The sequence below is a fragment of the Macrotis lagotis genome, chromosome 8, assembly GCF_037893015.1.
Source record: "Macrotis lagotis isolate mMagLag1 chromosome 8, bilby.v1.9.chrom.fasta, whole genome shotgun sequence".
In the NCBI taxonomy this organism is placed as follows: Eukaryota; Metazoa; Chordata; class Mammalia; order Peramelemorphia; family Peramelidae; genus Macrotis; species Macrotis lagotis.
This window is the reverse complement of record NC_133665.1, coordinates 144,752,141-144,771,207: the sequence shown is the minus strand read 5'-3', so window position 1 is coordinate 144,771,207 and position 19,067 is coordinate 144,752,141. Positions and strand designations below refer to the sequence as shown.

General features: G+C 37.9%; 1 protein-coding gene across 3 annotated transcripts in view; it reads right to left on the bottom strand.

Moving 5' to 3' along the window:
• Nucleotides 1-687: 687 nt before the first annotated feature.
• SSUH2 (ssu-2 homolog) overlaps nt 688-19,067 on the bottom strand; it is a 171,514-nt gene continuing 153,134 nt past the window's right edge. For all 3 annotated transcript variants that reach the window (XM_074198670.1, XM_074198669.1, XM_074198668.1), the window contains 2 exons: nt 18,678-18,785; nt 688-5,338 (listed from right to left, as the gene is read on the bottom strand). In XM_074198670.1, coding sequence (XP_074054771.1) covers nt 5,192-5,338; nt 18,678-18,785 — 255 coding nt within the window. In that variant the 3' untranslated portion in view covers nt 688-5,191. The remainder of the gene's footprint in view (nt 5,339-18,677; nt 18,786-19,067) is intronic.

The window sequence follows — 19,067 nt, the reverse complement described above, 5'->3', positions numbered from 1 at the left end:
TAAGTGCCTGAGATGGAACTTAAGTCCAAAACTGCTGACTCAGAGCCCACTTTTCTGTTTAAATATGTGTTCATTGTCTCTCCTAAATTCAAAGAACCTGGAGAACAGTGTTTGTCTCTTATTTATTCTGATATCTCTCTTACTTGATACAGAATAGGTACATGTCTCAAAGCAAGGAATCGATAAATAATCATTTATGTGTGTTTTCCCACTCCATAAATTTGGGGAACCTTAGAAGGGTAAGGCATCAAAATCCCTTTAAAGTTGTGACTCTTGTCTTCAAGACATCAATGGCTAATAGAACAGGCTAATAAAACAGGACAATAGCCGTGGGGCAGAGAGAATGATTCCTTTGTCATTATCAAGTTTTTTTGAACCCCTTCTACTGACTTCAACAGGCTTTTGGCATAGCTAGGCATAGATAAATAGACCCTATGATGATAGTGAGCCTTAAAAACATCAAGCTTAGACATTTCCTATCTCTGATGAAAGCAGTTAAAGTCAATAACAGCAGAGTAGAAAGACTCAAGTCATTAAAAGGCAATAGGAAAGACAAATTTGCTTTTGTCCATAAACAGTGCCAGTGGCAGCCTAGGTGAGGTTAGTGGTCATAGAGTGTATTTTCTTGCCTCTTACATTTTAAAGGAAGAAAACAAAACCACTTAGATTGTAAAGCTGCCAGTAGACTTTCCTCACACCTGTTGAGAATTTCATTGTTGTGGCAATGTTCTGGTAATGTTTACTTGGAGGAGAGAGAGGGTGAGAAATCAAGGTCATGGCATCTAGGGATGTACTGTTCCAAGATGTAGGGACAAAGACTTTAATTTGCTAAATTATTTTTATTGGTAGTATTTGCTTTTCCATCATATTCATTTCTCTTTATAGCCAACAAGCCATATCTTGGATCCCACAGAGAAGGATAGTTAGGTATCAATGTGAATGAAGTCAGAGACCTTCCATCAGGAAGAAAAGAGTTCAAATCTTACTTCAGACACATATTAAGTGACCTTGGGCACTTAATTTGCCTGTTTCAGTTTTCCTCATCTACAAGATAGAGTAATAATAGCACCTACTTCCATCAGTTGGTACAAAGATAAAATAAAATATTTGTAAAGCATTTTGTAAATCTTTTTTTTAATTTCATTTATTTAAGGCAATGGGGTTAAATGACTTGTCCAAGGTCACACAGCTAGGCAATTATTAAGTGTCTGAGGTTGGATTTGAACTCAGGCACTACTAACTCCAAGGATGGTGCTGTAGCCATTGTGCCATCTAGCTGCCCCCAGCACTTTGCAAATCTTAAGAGCATCATGTGAAAGCTATTATTTATAAGAAGAAAAAAATAAGTTTAGCCAATCCAAGTAACTATCAAGAATGTATAATTAGTAATATAATGAACCTTAATCAGCATCTCCCACCTCTGCAATGAAGGAAGTGAAGTGCATCTCTCATTTCTTCTCCATGACAAGCTTGGGCATTATATTTATACAGTATTGTTTTATTTTTTTAATCCTTACCATTTACAATATATTTTCTAGATATATGGTCACCCTGATTCTGCTGATTTCTCTCTCTAGCAGTTTCTCCTTGTTTCTCTGATTCCTTCATCTTTGTCACTTTTCATGACATACCATCCATTAGATTCATGGACCACAATTTATTCAGCTACCCCCCAATCACCACCCATTGAATTTTTCTAAAAATCTATTTTATCACCTATAAAATAATGATGATGCTGATAATATCACTCTCCCAAGGTTGTTAGGGAAATCAAATGATATTTTACATATGCAGTTTTTTGGTAAACTTAAGGCACTATATAAATATCGATTATTCTTAGTAAACTTTAAAGTATTATATGCAAGAATGCAATACAAAGTCCTTGGAGGACTATTTTTGTTTCTTTATCATCTAACTCTAAAATAGTGTCCATCACATACTAAACACTTAAGTTCTTGGTGATAATTATATGAATATGAGTTGTTATCATCTTCATCCTAATCTCCGCATAGGATAAACCTGACATATTACCTCTTACTGTTACTTCTTCTCTCTTGAATAGCTGTGTTTGGAGAAAACTATGAATAGAGGGATATTCAGATTGGGCCTGAAAGGTAGACTAGGAAGTGGTAGGCAACGCTTTAATTTCCTTTCCAATTCCTATAATCAACCTTTCCGATCTAAGGCACAGATTTTTATAACAATCAGGACCTCAAAGAGATCAATATCCATTCTGTATCAACATAGTTATTCTTCTTCTCCCTAATTTTCAGGGCCTCACTGACTATGAGTAGAAAATAACGAAGTTGGTTAGGTGAAAGGTCAACACTCACCAGAAGCATAACTGGGGTGTAAAGTCTGGGTTTCATCCCAGGAAGGCATTAACATCATTGTAGTATGGGAAGATGAGTCTTACTTTTCTCACCCTTCTAAACTCTAGAATTGGCAGAAATTTAATTGATCTTATATAGTGTCCCAGGCATCTCAGAGTCCTTCTTTACAAAGTAGTATTTCACCCCTCTCCCTATGTCCATACCAGTCCCATCTTTTGAACCTTTAACTCCAGAGTAGAGTTTGTGGTGCTTACCATCAACCAAAATATCCCTAGTTTAGGCTCTGCTTATCATGAACTGTCTTTTCTTCTTTTTTAGGTTTTTCCAGGGAAAATGGGGTTAAGTGGCTTGCCCAAGGCCACACAGCTAGGTAATTACTAAGTGTCTGAGGCCGAATTTGAACTCAGGTACTCCTGATTCCAGGGCCGGTGCTCTATCCACTGTACCACCTAGCTGCCCCTGTCTTTTCCTCTTAAAACTAAGCATTGCTTCCTATCAGTGGTCTCTCATTGGCTCCTATGACTTACATGTGTGCATATGAATAATTATACATGCATTTATATATGTGTATATATATATATATATATATATATACATATATATATATATATATAGTTATCCCATAAGTGTGAAGGTTAAGAGCGTTAAGTTCACAACTCAACTTGTGAATTGTTCTGAATTTAGGAATGAAAAGAACTCTTTTTCCCTTAAAAAAATTAAAATAGCAGCATATTTTTTGACTCTAATGTTGAAATCCCCCTAAAATCCTGTCCTTATTTAGTGCTATGGTAAAAGTGTTGGGTTTAAAGAAAGAGGTTTCTGCATCTCCACTCACTTCTAGAATGGTCTTGGCCAAGTGACTTCCCATTCTGGCTTCAGCTTCCTCCTTTATGAAGTATAGGATTTGCCCCAGGTGGCTTCCTAAGATCCTTTCTAGTTCTAAATTTATGTCTTTCACAGGGTCCTCCTTCTTGCCATTATCTGCAGTCATTCACCAAGGTCCATTAATAACCAGAGAGTAGTAGCCAGGAGGTAAAGGAAAATGACAGGACTTTGAAAAGGGATTCCAGAGAGCTTTCTCTGTACCCCATTTCCCTGCCAAGCAAATATAGTGAAGGATGAGATAAGACTTGGAGATGCCTATATAACAAGAGGGACTCTTATTCCATGGATCTGGACTTATTCCATGGATCAGGTCAAATCATTTCACACATATTCTCTCATTAGGCTTCCCAGCAGCCCCCAGTTGAACAATTCCACAAATGCTGATGTAGTCATTAGACTAGAGCCCAACACCAGCTGATGGAGGAGATAAACCTCAGAAACTTTGCCAACAGGATCCCACAAACCCTAAAAAGGCAGGGGGTGGATCTCATTAAAGCATGCCTCAGCCTCTAGTGCCTAGTGCCTTCTCAGTTCATGATAACAATGACTTAGTTTTGTAAAACACATTAAGTTTTCCTAAGTGATTTATATATAATGTCTTTTGAATATCACATCAATCTAGGCAGGTAAGTTTTAAAGATGTCATTATTTCCACATTACAGATAAAATGATGCTGGTGTTTAATAAGCACTATATCCCATGTTAGTGATTATCATCATTATTTTTATTACAGAGGAAACTGGGGCAAACAGAAGAAATTATTTGCCTAGGATCATATAGGTTGTGGCCTCAGGTGAAAGGTCAACCAACAATCACCAGAAGCATAACTGGAGTGTGAAGTCTGGGTTTCATCCCAGGAGAGCATTAACATCACTGTATGGAGGATGAGTGTTACTTTTCTCACTCTTCTAAACTCTAGAATTGGCAGAAATTCAAATCCAAGTTTCCCTGGTTCCAAGTCTAATCCTCTAACCACTGCACATTACCTCTATATTTTGTTTTGCTGTTTTTTTTAAAGAACTATAATTCTATTCTTGTGGGAAATTCTTGATTTGTAAAATACTTCTAGCAATACAAATTTGTAATTAATATGTCTAACTGAGCTTCCCAGAGTCCCGGGAAATTAAAAATGTTTCTCATGGTCAATGAACTACTGAAGATCAGAAGCAAAACTTAAACCCTTGGTCTTCCTAACTTCAAGGTGAGGCCTGAATTAATTAAACAATTAACTGGCTAATTCATTCATTCCACAAGAATATTCTTAAGCTTTTGACTTTTGAAGGACTACAGATAAAAAGACAAAAACTCTATGTGACTTCAAGGGACTTCCATTCAGTGGCATAAAACAACATGTACATAAATCATGTTAATGTGTAAAAAGAGGGCATTGTGATTTCATTCATGTAGTGAATTCATGATAAGGATATTAGCTCAATCAGTAGAGATCAGAATCTGTTCAGAAATGTATAGCCTATGAGTGTCACCTGGGAAATTGAGAGGTTGTGACTAGCCCAGTCATATAATGAGTAAGTGGCAGAATAAAGACTCAAACCTAGGTCTTTTTGACTGAATCTAGCTCTCTATCCATTGCATATTAGTTGCCTTTACATTTGAAATATATACAATGTGAATATAAAGAAATGTGAGAGGAGACAACTCTGTCACAAAAGGGAATTCACTTTATGGTTTTTTTGGGTCCATAAGTCAATCAACTAGCATCTATTAAGCACCTACTATGTGTTAAGGACCTGAATCTACCAGTAGAAAGCTTGTTCTTATTAGGTGAAAATATTTATTGTGATGTTTAAGTTGATGCTCCCAACGTATCTATTTGGGAATTCCATTTGTGGAACCCTTTGCAATGAAATATACCAGGGTTTCCAAAAGTTCCATTTTCTGAAAAGTGAACCAGAGCACTCAAATTCTAATTTTTGTCTCTTCTCCCTTGAGGGTTGTGCATTTCAGTCCCACTATCATATGATAGTGCAGCCACAACAATATCTCTCCGGGTAGTCCAGTGCATACACCTTGTTCTCCAGGCCATAGATGTAATAGAGGTAAGTCTTCCCTTGGTACCAATAATGGACTTCTGTGAGTGGGATCAGCTCAATGGTCTGACGCTGAAGAAACACAATACAAAAAAGAGTCTTAAGTAAATACTGTCTCTTCCTCAAGCCCTCCCACACTTTAATCTATCCTCCCGCACAAATTAAACACATTACACCTCAACTCAGTCCACTCCATTGGCTTCCTATTGCTTCCAAGCATAAAAGAAAATCTCTCCAATTAACTTTTTTATTAAAAAAAATCTTCATATTGGCAGTCAGTGGCCTTTCATTTATTTTTTTGACTTATTTATTTTATATTATTACAATAATCTTGTGAAATAAACATAAACCCACCCCCCACCATCCAAGAAGCCTCAAGAATAATGAGAAATAAAAAAAGTGTACTTCAATCTGTGTTCAGATTCCAATGGCTCTGTCTCTGGGATGAGTCACTTTCCCCATCATAGCCACAAGAGAAGTTGTTTCAATATTTTTCCCACAGTTGCTATTACTAGCAACTCAATTTCTCCCCACTCTCATCTCTCTCTCCTCTCTCCTCTCTCTCTCTTCCTGTCCCTGTTCAGAAGTTTATTGTATCTGGTTATCCCCTCCTCTATCACCTACTCCCCCCCTTCCCTCCCCCCCCCATTCCCTCTTGTCCATCCCTTTCCTCTCATTTTTCCTCTATGGTAAGATAGATTTCTATATCCCATTAAGAGTGTGTTATTTCCTCTCTGAGCCATTTCTGATGAGAATAAAGGTAGACTCATTCCCCCTAGCCTTCCCCTGCTCCACTCCATTGAGAAAGCTTTTTCTTGACTCTTATGTGAAATATCTTAACCCCTTCTTCCTCTCCTTTCTCTTCTTCCTAGTGCTTTTCTTCATTACCCATTGACTCCTTTTTTAAACTATGTTCCATTATATTCACACATATCCACTATATACCATTATATTAAGCTCCTTCCTATGCCTTGCCTATATATGCTCCTTCTAACTGCTCTTATAAATGAGAAAGTTCATATGACTTATCAATATCTTCTTCCCATGCAGGAATATTTTCCTGATCATTAAATTCCTCATAATTAGTTTTTCCCATTCACCCCTTCTATGATTCACCTGAATCCTGTACTGGGAGATCAAACTTTCTGTTCAGCTCTTGTTGTTTCAATAGCAAATTCTGAAAGCCCCCTGTTTCACTGAAAGTCCATCTTTTCCCCTGAAAGAGCATGTTCAGTTTTGCTGGGTAGTTGATTCCCAGTTGTAAATCAAGATTTTTTTGCCTTCTGGAATATCATATTCCAAGCCCGATGAGTCCTTCATGTAGACACTGCCAGATCCCCTGTAATCCTGACTATAGAGCCATGGGAGTTGAATTGTTTGCTTCTGGAAGCTTTTAGAATTTTCTCTTTGACTTGGGAGTTTGGGAATTTTGCTATAATATTCCTGGAAGTTTTTCTTTTGGATCTCTTTCAAGAAGTGATCAGTGAATTCCCTCATTTTCTATTTTAGCCTCTGCTTCTAGGATCTCAGGGCAATTTTGCTATATTATTTCTTGAAAAATGAAGCCTAGGTTCTTTTCTTGGTTGTAACTTTCAGGTATCCCAATAATTCTTAAATTATTTCTCCTGGATCTGTTTTCAAGGTCAGTTGTTTTTCCAATAAGGTATTTCACATTTTCTTCTAATTTTGGGGGTTTTTTTGTGTAGTTTTATTTATTAATGATTTCTCATAAAGTCATTCATTTCCTTTAGTTCCATTCTGCATTTGAAGGAGTTATTTTCTTCAGAGAGCTTTTTTATCTCCTTTTCCAGCTGGTCAATTCTGCTTTTTAAGGCATTCTTCTCCTCATTTGCCTTTTGTGTTGCTTTTTCCATTTGGCCTAAACTGGTTTTCAACATGTTCTTTTCTTCACTATTTTTTTTGTATTTATTTCAGTTGTTGATTTAGTTCTCATGATTTATCTGTATCAATCTCATTTCTCCTCCCAATTTTTCCTCTATCTCCCTTAATCACTTTTTGAATTCATCTATACTCTATGCCCATTTTCTATTTTCCTTGGAAGTTTTGGATATAGAAGATACCACTTTTGTCATCTTCTGAGTATGTATTTTGGTCTTCCATGGGACCAAAGTAATTTTCTATGGTAAGATTCTTCTTTTTCTGTTGTTTGCTCATTTCCTCAGCCTATGACTAATTTACTGCACTTCCAAGGTTTGGGGGGAGATTTTAGGGACATCCTACAGGGACCTTAATTCCTCCAAGGTCTTATGAGAGGTTCTGACTGCTCTCTTGCCTGTGCTTTGGTATGTGGATGACCACAGACCCCCACCTGGGAGCTGTAAGGAAGATCTGTGCTCTGTTATGGTGGTGTTGTAGGGGCCCAGACTGTGACCTGGATCTGAGTGTGGGCAAACAGCTGAGTCCTGCTCCAGGGAGAGCAGAAACACCTCTGTAGTCTCCCCCAACTCCCTTACCATCTATGGTGATAGATCTGGACATGTTTGGTGCCTCTGCTGACTCCCACTGCAGGGCTGCTCTGAGGTTGGAGCTCCACTCCACACTCACTCTTGTATGGCAGAGTTCTCTCACTACCCCTTTCAGCTATCCCCAGTGATCCCTGGACCAAGAGGTCTGGAAACTGGCCCCTCTGCCATGGACCCAGGCACCCTGTGAACTGTTCCTAAGAGACTGGAGCTGGTTTGCTCCAGTCCAGCTGCACTGGAGCTGTGACTCTTTCCAACCTCTGGTCCTAGTGAAACACTCCTTTTCTGTAGAACTTCTAAGTTCTCTTGGACTGGGAAATTGTATCACTCTGTCTTTCTGTGGGTTCTGCCCCTCTAAATTTTGGCTAGAGTTATAATTTGATGACTTTTGGAGTTTTGGGGGGAATGAGTTTCCAGGAATTCCTGCCTTCATGCTGCCATCTTGGCTCCTCCCCCTCCAATTAGCTTTGAAAGTTCTTCACAGTTTGACTTCAACCTCTCTTCCCATCCCCATTACACACTCCTCCTCTTGCACTCTGTGACCCAGTCAAACTGGGTTGCTCTTTCTGTCCTCACTTATAACACTCAATCTCCTCTTTTATTGCCATTGCATTGACCATCCTCCTTATCCAAAATATACTTCCTTAACACTCCATCTTATTATAGACTACATTACTTCCTTCAAGACAAAGTTCATGGACCAACTTCTACATGATCCCTTTCCTAATCATTCAACAGATTATGATCCCCTCACTACATTGTATTTAACGCCTTACATTTTATATATATATATATAAAATACATTATATACATTATATATATAATACATTACATACATTATACATTATATATATTATACATTACATACACTATACATTATATAGTATATAATTATATAATTATATATATAGTATATGTATTTGTTTAATACATGTTTATAGAATATAAATTCATTGAGAGGAGGAATTTTCTTTTTTGTCTTGGTAGGTCTAGCATCTAGAACAGTACTTATCACAAAATGGGAGCTTAACAAAGGCATGCTGATTAGGTATTGCCAGACCACAGCAAAGGATGAAAGTGCTAAAGGTATCCCTTCCCCCAATATGCCTAATATAATATGCTTCTGACACTGTGTTAAGGCCTGAGAATGCCAATATAAAATATAAAAAGACATTTTCTTCCCCTCAAGGAAGTTCCATCCTAATAGCGAAAGACAACACCCAAAAGGGAAATTGAAGAGTAGTTTGTAAACTACATGGGGTTAGGTATTGAATTCCAAATGCATTCAGAAATGGGCGGGGGGGAGAATGTCACTTATAGATGAAGAAAGTGAACCCAAAGACATATAACAGGAAATTGAAATCAGCTCTCATGACTCAATCTCTGGGACTCTTTTCACCATCTCTAAGCTTTCTGAAGCCTTCAATATGAAACTGAAAAAGCAAAGATATGTTTTTCCCCCATTTCCATAGTTTAAAGTGCAGGGCTTCAAATAAGAAAGGAAGATATGGAAATAAATAATAATAATTAATAATAACAATAATTCATTTGTATAGTTAGTGCCTTCAGATTTACAAAGTACTTTCTGACAACAGCTTTCTGAGATGTAAATTTTTTTGTATCTGCATTTTACAGATTAAGAAATTGAGGTTTAGAGAGTTTAAGTGACTCAGGTCATGTACATGAAAAAGTCATATTTAAACCCAGTTTCCTGACTGCAAATCAGTGTTCCTTTCATGACATCACAATGTTATAAAAAATATAAATTAAATTTTTGATCCAAATTCAAAATATAAGAGCAATGGGGGGGTTTTTTGATCACTCATGAAGCATATAATAGAAGTTGGGAAGAACACATTTGCCTAGACTCTTTCATAGAAGATCAAGGGAAAGACCAAATGTCCCAGTCTGTTTGCTTTTTTTAAGGAATAGAGGTAAGAGTCTGTACATTAGAGGAAAGAGTCTGCACACTATAGAACAGTAAACTTCATTTAAATTCCCATGAAAATTTCTAGAACATATAGAACATATAGCTGATAAGAGATAGTTGATGATCATCTAGAGAGAGAAGTTGTAATTATAAAGATACAGCAAGGTTTCATCAAAAATAAGTCACGTGAGACTTCCTTTACTTCTTTTTTTTGACAAGGTTATTAAACTTGTACATCAGGGGATGCTAGGGAGATGGTGTAGGTAGATTTTAACAAAGCATTTGATAAAGTATCTTGTACTATTATTGTGAAGTAAAAGAAGAGACGTGAACTAGACAATCATATAATTAAATGGATTTGGAATGGGTTGAATGCATGGACTCAAAGAGTTGTCATTAACTTGTCATTAACTGTCAACTTGGCATGTCATCTTCAGTAGAGAGTGCCTCTGGGATGTGTGCTCAGCCTTAAGCTGCTTAATATTTTAATCAATGACTGGGATAAAGGCAAAAATGCCATATTCATCAGAGTTGAAAATGACAGCAAGCTTAGGAGAATACTTAACTCACTGGATGGCACAATCTAAGATCCAAAAAAAAGATTGCTACCAGTTAATATGGGGTCCAATCTAATGAGATGAGATTCATTAGGGAAATATGAAAAGACTTAGACTTGCATTTTAAAAATCAACTCTGTAGGTACAAGGTTGGAGAAGTATGATTGGATAAAAGTTTGTGCAAAATATATGTGAGAGTTTTAGATTTCAAGGTCAAATATGAGTCAGTAGGGTGAAATGATAGCCAAAAAGATTCATGTAATCTCAAATTACATAAAAAGAGGCAGCAAGGGGCAGCTAGGTAGCACAGTGGATAGAGCACCGGCCCTGAAGTCAGGAGTACCTGAGTTCAAATCCAGCCTCAGACCTAGCTGTGTGGCCTTGGGCAAGCCACTTAATCCCATTGCCTTGCAACCCCCCACCCCCAAAAAAGAGGCAGCACTTTGAGCAATAAGGAGGTGATGGCTCTTCTGTAAGTCACCCTTTCCCAACACATCTCTGGTGTTGGACTCAGTTCTGGCTAGTCAACTTAAGACTGACACTGATGGGATGCAGCATGTCCAGAGAAGAGTAGCTAGGATAATGAAGTACCCTTGAGTTCAGGCCAGTTGAAAGCCAGTCAAAAGATTAGTCTCATTCTGTTTGACTTCCAAAGATCAGAACCAGGAACAAAAGGCAAAAGATGGGTCAAGATATACTTGAGGCTTAATGTCAGAAAAAAATTTCTTAACAATTAGAGTTTTCTAGAATGAACTTCCTTGGGAAGAGGTAGGTTCTCCTGCATTAGAAGTATTCAGATGGAAGCTAGGTAACCATCTTTTGGTTAGGAAGATAGGAATGGAGGTATTTGAAGAAGTCATTCCAGTTTGGATTGAACTAGATAACCACTGAGTTTCCTTCTAACTAGAAAAATCTAAGGTCCTGGCTTTTTGTGATTGTTTCTGCCTACAGCAAATATCCAGATATCACAAGTTTTAAAGTGTTTAATACAGTATCCAGTACTTTGTAGATGCTACTATTATTATTATTATTATTATTGTCATGGCTATTTTTCATGTAATCCCTGAAAAGATTGGAATCTAAAAACTGAAATATTATCAAAAGATGACTAGTAATTTCTTTCCATTCACAGTCCTGAAGAATATCAATATCCTCTGGAACTTTCTGAATAGAATCAAAGATTGGCTCAATTTCTTGCTTACATATTAAAAATCAAAATCCAATTACAGAAAACACTATCATTACACACTGCCTATTTTTACTAAATCTTTTCAACTTTAAAAAGAGTACCCACCTGCTAAAATATTTGGATGTCATAGTATTGAGTTAAAGATTTCCTAATCTACTGAAGGGAAGAAGAAAAATCAATGGAAAACAAACTAAAGTCAGAGTCAGGGCTTCAGACTATTAAGGGCTAATAGGCTTGGCTCCACACCATCATTCTCTGTTTGGTTTCCATGGGGATCAAGACCTAGCAACTCTGTATGCTCATGAGCCAAACAGATATTTGGGTTCTCTTAGCCTAGCCATAGTTTCCTAGCCAGGAAACAGGAATAACTTTTTTTTTCCTCTCCTGGTGGAAATACCACCCAAATATTTATTTAGTAAGTGAGATGACAGAAGGAATAATAATAATAGTTAACCACTTTTATATAGCACTTACAAACATAGAAAGAATGTTCCTTATGATTACCCTGTAGGAAACCAAGGCTTAGAAAGGCAATGTGACTTTGCCAAGGTGTCACAGCCTGTAAGGATCAGCTCAAGAATTTAGAGGCATATAATTTGAAAGTTGGAAAGGCCACAGAAGTCACATGGTCTACCCTGAAAAGTAATGATGGGAGTGGGATTGGAAAGGAGAGAATGCAGTTATAAGTACTACTATGAAGGAAGATGAGATAGACTAGCCTTGACTCCAGATTAGACGTAGGAGTCAAGATAGAGAAAATGATCAAAGATGATGTTAAGATTATGATTCTAGGAAATTCAGAGCACAGGTGCAAACTAAACCTGAGATGATTTCAACATGGTCAAATAGAACTGTCTAATCAAAAGGTTCAAGTGAAGAACTGCAAAGGTAGAAGGGGAGGGAAGAACATTACAGCTGGAGTCAAGAGAATAGAATTCACTCCCAGGACTATGCGCAGCTTCTGCAATCCCTGTGAAAATCAGTTTCCATGTTTGTAAAGTGGAGATAATAATACATTCCCTGTATATAATATAGGGATAATAACTTTATAGTTAATGGTATGAGAAAATTATCTTTTAAAATGAAAAGTGCTATAAAGATGTGAAATAGATAAGGTTCAGAAAAGTAATTATAAACACATAAATATACATAATATGTGTATTTATATATATATTAATCAACACATGTATATGTGGATATAGAAATATGTATGTATATGTGCATACACATGTTATATGTATAATTATCCATTCGTATCAGATATATAATTAAATCTATGATCAAATGGAGGCAGCCTGCAACCATGGAAGGAAAACTAATTTGACAGCAGAAGATCTGGGCTCAGATCTCTTCTCTAATGCTTCTTTCTGGTGGGACCTTGCCAATACTGGGTCTAAGTTTCCTCAGCTTTAAAAAAAAGATTTGACTAAGTCCTTGCATTTGTTTCTTGCTTTAGGTCTCTGATCCATATCTAAGGAAGAATTCCCTCTATGACTTATAAAACCAATGGTCAGTAGAAACTCAAGTTTCCTGATGCTAAATCTCTTTGCCCTCCCTTTGTAGTTGGCAGCAGTGGAAAGAACCAAGGAGAGTGGAGATCTAGCCTGACCACTGCTACTTATCTCACCAGCTGTGTGACCTGACATGAGTACCTTTTCCTTCAAGGGTCTCAGATTCCTCATCTGTAAAATAAGAGTTTTGGACCAATTGACCTCCAAGATCTCACCCAACTATGGCACACAGTCTGTGATAAGGAAGGAGCCTTTCTCCCTTGGAGGACAGTTTATTTTGCCCTTAATAGTGGTTAAAAGTGATATGGTTTGAAAATTTGGGTTCAAGGGTGCCCAGAGCCCCCATTCATGAACCTTCAGGGCACAATTGGGGGGGTGAAAGGTGAGAAACAAGAAGTAAGATCTTTTTCAAAGACATTCAGAGGGCCAGAGTTGTAGAGATGTGGGTTTTGTTAGCTTGGCTTTTTAAAACACAAAAGTTGTTTTCTTTTGAGCACAAAAGGAGATCATTTGACCCCCTCCTCTGGGTTTGGCTTAAAATCCCAGGAAAGGTGGCAGATTGCCTATTACCTCAGAAGCCATCCAAGTGACTGGCCAGCAATTCACAGACACCCGCTTTGTCTCCTTTTGTCATCCCTGAAGGGACAAATACTGCAATTTCTTTGCACAAAGATAGTCCTCCTTCCCACAGATAAAGTTGAATGGTGGCTACTCCCCACCAATGATTACTGACCATTCTTTCCTTTTTCAACCCTTTTCACATATTGGCATGACTTCTGGCCTTTGTATTTAAAAAAAGCCAATCTTGTGAGATAATTTTGAACAATGGTCTCTTTCCAAATAGTGTCTTTTATTTATAGAAATCCATAGACTTAAATTCTCTTTTACCCAAACAAAGCAGCTAAATAGTGTAATGGATAGAGAATTGATCTTGGAATCAAGAGGTCCTGAATTCTAATGTGACCTCAGACACTTAAATAGTCATATGATCCTGGCAAAGTCACTTAATCTCTGTCTGCCTCAGTTGCCTCACTTGTAAGATAGGGATGATAATAATAATAATAATACCTGCCTCCCAGGGTTTTGGGATCATCAAATGAGATGATGTTCATTTTTTTTAAATGTGCAACATAGACATATTTAAGTGCTTAATAAATTTTCTTCTTCCCACTCCCTTTTGATTCTAGGGTTTTCAAATAGTTGATAATATATAGGGAGGGCAAGGAGATACAGTAGAAAAAATCCTAGCTGGGTATTAGTATTGTCTTTAGTTTTATCCCAAACTCACTGTAGGACCTTGGTCCAGTTGTTTCCCTTCCTCTGTGACTATTTCCTCATCATTAAATGAGATGGATTCAGTGATCTCTAAGGCTCCTTACTGCTCTAACATTATATGATTCTAAAACACACACACACATACACAAACACACACACACACACACTCATGTACCTAGTTCCCAAGCTTGCTTTAAAGATAAATTTGCCCAGTCTTCTTGAGATAAAGTACCCTCTAATTGCCTCTGGTACTTTTCTCCCAACTAACTCCTTGTAAACATCAGTTCAAGTACAAGAAGGAAAAGAATCATGGAATTCTCCAGTTCTATAACTGGATTCAGTGATCACCAAGTCCAACCTGCACTTGAAAAAGAATCTGTTCCTTGGCACTAAGCAGAGAGTTGGCATCCAGGCTTTACTTACATATCTATAAGGGCTGCTAGGTAGCTCGGGAATAGAGCATCTTCTGAAGTCAGAAGGACCTGAATTTGAATCTGACATTAAACACTAGACATTTACCAGCTGTGTGACCTTGGGCAAGTCATTTCACCCTGTCTCACATCCAGAGCCAACTCCAATTATCCTGATCCATATCTAGACACTAGCCCCAGATAGCTCTGGAGGAGAAATTGAGGCTGGTGACTTAGCACAGCCCCCCCCTCACTCAAGACCAATTCACTTGCTTGTCATGGCATCACCTCCCTGATGTTACATAAGTGATATGGGTACATAATGTACCCAAAGCAGACTTCCATTCTGGGAGTCATTTTAATCCTTCAGAATATTCTGCTGTTGCTCCTTCACCCATTACTCCTCTGTCTGCCCTAGTTCTGGGAAGAAAAGGTCCAAATCTAATCTTTCAACTTTAGAGATAGATCACAGAATTAACTACTCCTCTCTGAGGGATGAAAAAAGTGAGGACAAGGAAGGTCAACTCATTTGCTCAAGGTCACACAGCTATGTGAGAATTTGTTCCTGATATCTCATTCCAGTGAACAATCTCCCCATGATGCTTCTGTGGATAGAACAGAAGTGATTATATGGTCAGAAAGTATTCTCTTATGAATACCATAAGAATCCTCGGGACCTCAGGCTTCCTTTCTCTTTTGAGTTATCTTTTCTTGTAAAGTCACGAGCCTTTTCTTCTCCTGTTTCCTTAATACCAATAGGGGCCCACGATCATTTAGAAAAGTAAGGGAATTTAGGGATAATTTAATCTAACCTTCTCTTTAACAGATAAGGAAACTGAGAGCTAAAGATGTTATACAAATAATGAAGAGTAGGGGCAGTTATTTGAACCCAGATCTGCCACCTCCAACATTAGATAGAACTGTAATCATGGACCAATCAAATGTAACTCCTTTCCAGAAATGTCAGGACCTTGGGAAGTAGGAACCACTGTCAAAGGTAGTGTCCAACCAAATTTTCTTTTCAAAACCAAATCAACAATTTAACTTCTCCAAGAGTTCTCCTTGCCCTTTGGGTTGCCAGGGGAAAGACTGAAGTTCTAATCCTATATGGACCACTCATGCTAGCTGTGTGACCCAGAATGAGTCATGTCTTTTCTGGGCCTCAGTTTCCCGATTTCTAAAATAGAGGGTTTGAATGAAATGACCTCATACATTTCCCCAGCTGTGAAATTCCTCCGATTTCTTTAACTACTTTATCTCTTGAACAAAAAATAGAATTCCCTTCAATCCATTTGCTGCTTAAGTATGTCTACAAATTCATTCCCAGACCCTGAGAATGACCCCCTGCCCCAATAACAATTAGGTCATTACTTGTTTTCCCTCCAGGGCTAGTAAAATAGTGGGGGGGGGGGGGAGAAATAAAATGTACTTTTATTAATGTTTCTGGGGATCTACTGCCATCTAGTGCATTGTAGAAAAAACACAGCTAATTCAACAAATCAACAAGTCAAGGTCACATAGCTATGGGAGAGCTGGTTCCTGATATCTCATTCTAGGGAACTCTCTTCCCATGATGCTTCTGTGGATAGAACAGAAAATTCTTTGTTACTGATAGTGGTTATGTGGTCAGAAAGTATTCTCTTTTGAGAAGGTAAGATGGTGTTCCTTGCCCTTCATCCCAGCAGAGAGATGTCAGTCATTCCATTGGGGGATCACAAAGAAGAGAGAGGAGGGATAGCATGGTGAAGTGGGAAAAGCCTTTGCATTCTGAATCATAAATACTCAAGATCTGAAAGGATTTCAGAAGTCATGTAATCCAAATATGGCCCCATGCTGTCATGAACTGGCACCAACTCTCCAGAATTGATTGCTAGACTTTCAGTGGCACCATTTATACCTCAGAAATCTGAAAATACTACAAATAAAAATTTGGTTTATTGTTTTGGTGATTGTCTAGTCTTAAGAAAATGGTGGAGATAATGTTAGTAATATAGATTTAATGTCAATGGGCACCATGGACCCCTCCAAAAGTTGGTTGTTAAACTTTTATCAGTACACTCACAAGTCTAACCCATAAATGAAAGTCATTCCCTCTACAATATACCAGAGAAATGATCATCCAGGTTTTTCTTGGAACTTCAAGTGATGGGAAACCCACTATCTAATTGTAAGAATCCTCCTTCACAATGAACTGCCACAGCACTGGAAGCCACTTTGTACCTGCAGCCCCCTCACCTTGGAAGCTCATTCAACCCTGAAGTCCTTGAGGCCCCTTCCTTTAGTTGGTAGGCTCCTCCCAGAAACCCCATTTTAAGAAAAATGCCCAGGCCAGTCATCTAGGTCACTTTATCCGTTTTTCTTCATCATTCTTCACTCCTAACTCCTGAGGCTTTCTTCACCATACTCCCAAGTGGTCCCCTCCCCTAGTTTTTAGCTTTGTTGTGGGTACTATATTCCTCCATTGGGCAGCTAGATGACATTGTGGATAAAGTCCGGGTTCTGGAGTTAGAAAGACTCATCTTCCTGAGTTCAAATCTGACCTCAACCACCAACTAGATGTGTGAACCTGGGCAATTCAGCTAAGCATGTTTGTCTCAGTTTGTCTTAAAATATGCTGGAGAAAGATACAGAAAATCACTCTAGTGTCTTTGCCAACAAAACCTCACATGGGGTCAAAGAGACAGACAGGATTGAAACTACTGAACAATTATCCCATCAGAATATAAACTCCTTGAGGCCAGGACTGTCCTTTTTCTGGTTCTAATTGTATTCTCAGAGTTTAGCATGATGTCTAGAATATAACAATTACTTAATAAATGCTTGTTAATTTGACTTAAGTTGACTAAATTCCCTTTGTTGATCTTAGTTTTGCCCAAGTCAAGCTAAACAATTCTAATCTCTTCCACAAGGCAACTCTTCAGATACTGAAGTCAACTATTATAATCCCTCCAGAGACATCTCTTCTTCTTGATTTGCATCCCAGTCCCTCCAAACAGTCTTCATATGTCTTAAAGTTGCTGCATTCAAAGCTCTATACAAAGAGCCCATGAAAAGGAGGCAAAGAAACATTCATGTACAAAGAAAGCTACACTGGATTTTTTTTCCATTCATCACAGCCATTAATCCATCTCCTCTTTCTGTGCCTTTTCATTGTCTTTCCATCATGCTGGGAATGCTTGCCCTCATCATATCCAAATCCAAGAATTCCTTCTGTGTCCAAGGGTACCACCATCTTCTGAGTCACCTAGGTTTACAATCTATGTGTCATCCTCATCTCCTCATTGCATCACTCCCACACCCTGCCATTTGTACCTTTAGAGAATTTCTTCTATCCCCTTCCTCCTCTCTCACTTCTATTCTACCACTCTGGCTGCCTATTTAATGTTGATCAACATACTTCAGTGAATTGACTATTCTGGGTAAATGAAATTGGGATATGGGGCGATGGGAAGGGTCTAATAACAAAAGAAAAGGAAACTAAGATTTTTCTCTTGATTTTGCCACTGGTGTTGATCTTTGTACAAGTCACATAAACTCCATGAGTCTCAGTTGCCTTCTGTTTAAAATGAGGCGTAAGTCTACCATGGATCATAGAGCTAGAAGGAGTCTTAGAGATAATCTGGCCCAAACCTTCTAGCTCCCTATATCACTTCCATTGCATCAGAGGGGTCAAATACATAATGGGCCACATTTGACTCACAACATTCTCTTGTGACCCAAATCAGATAAAAATGCATTTGGGAAAAATTCAACCAAAATAAATAAAAATACAATGATATATACATCCTATGCTTCCTTTATTTTATATATATGTAAATATATATATATATATATATATATATATATAATATGTGATTTTCTAAGCTAATTTGTACCATAGGCATCCTCATGTGCTAACTGGTGGCCCTATTTCTAATTTTATATAACCACAATGCAACATTTTATCTCTTAAGTAAGATTCTCCCTTAGAGCATTAGAATTTAGAAATTCATTTGGTTCCCTCAACTCAGAATTTATGTTTCCTAATTGTTCACCACCCATCACCTTTCTTCTGACCTGCTGGAGAACACGAGACCTCCCAGCCAAAGCAGTGCTATGCTCGGCAATGGCTCTCTGGGATGCTAAAGAGATCTCCTGTTTGGGGAAGTCAACGATTGGATACACCTAAAAGAGAAAAATAAGCAATAAATAAAAGCAAACATTCATATCCTTAGTACTCTTTTGACTTGAAGCAAGAAGGCTAAATTAATTCAAATATTCAAATGATGGGCATTTGGAATAGGATTTAGACTTCTTTTGTTTAACCCCCCAACAGGGAAAAAAACAGGAACACTAAATAGAGGTTGCAATGAGACAAAATTAGTCTCTTTGTTAGAAGAAAAAATGCTTCCTTGCAATTAGAGTTATCCAAATGTTGAATGGGCTGCCTTGGAAGGTAGTGGCATT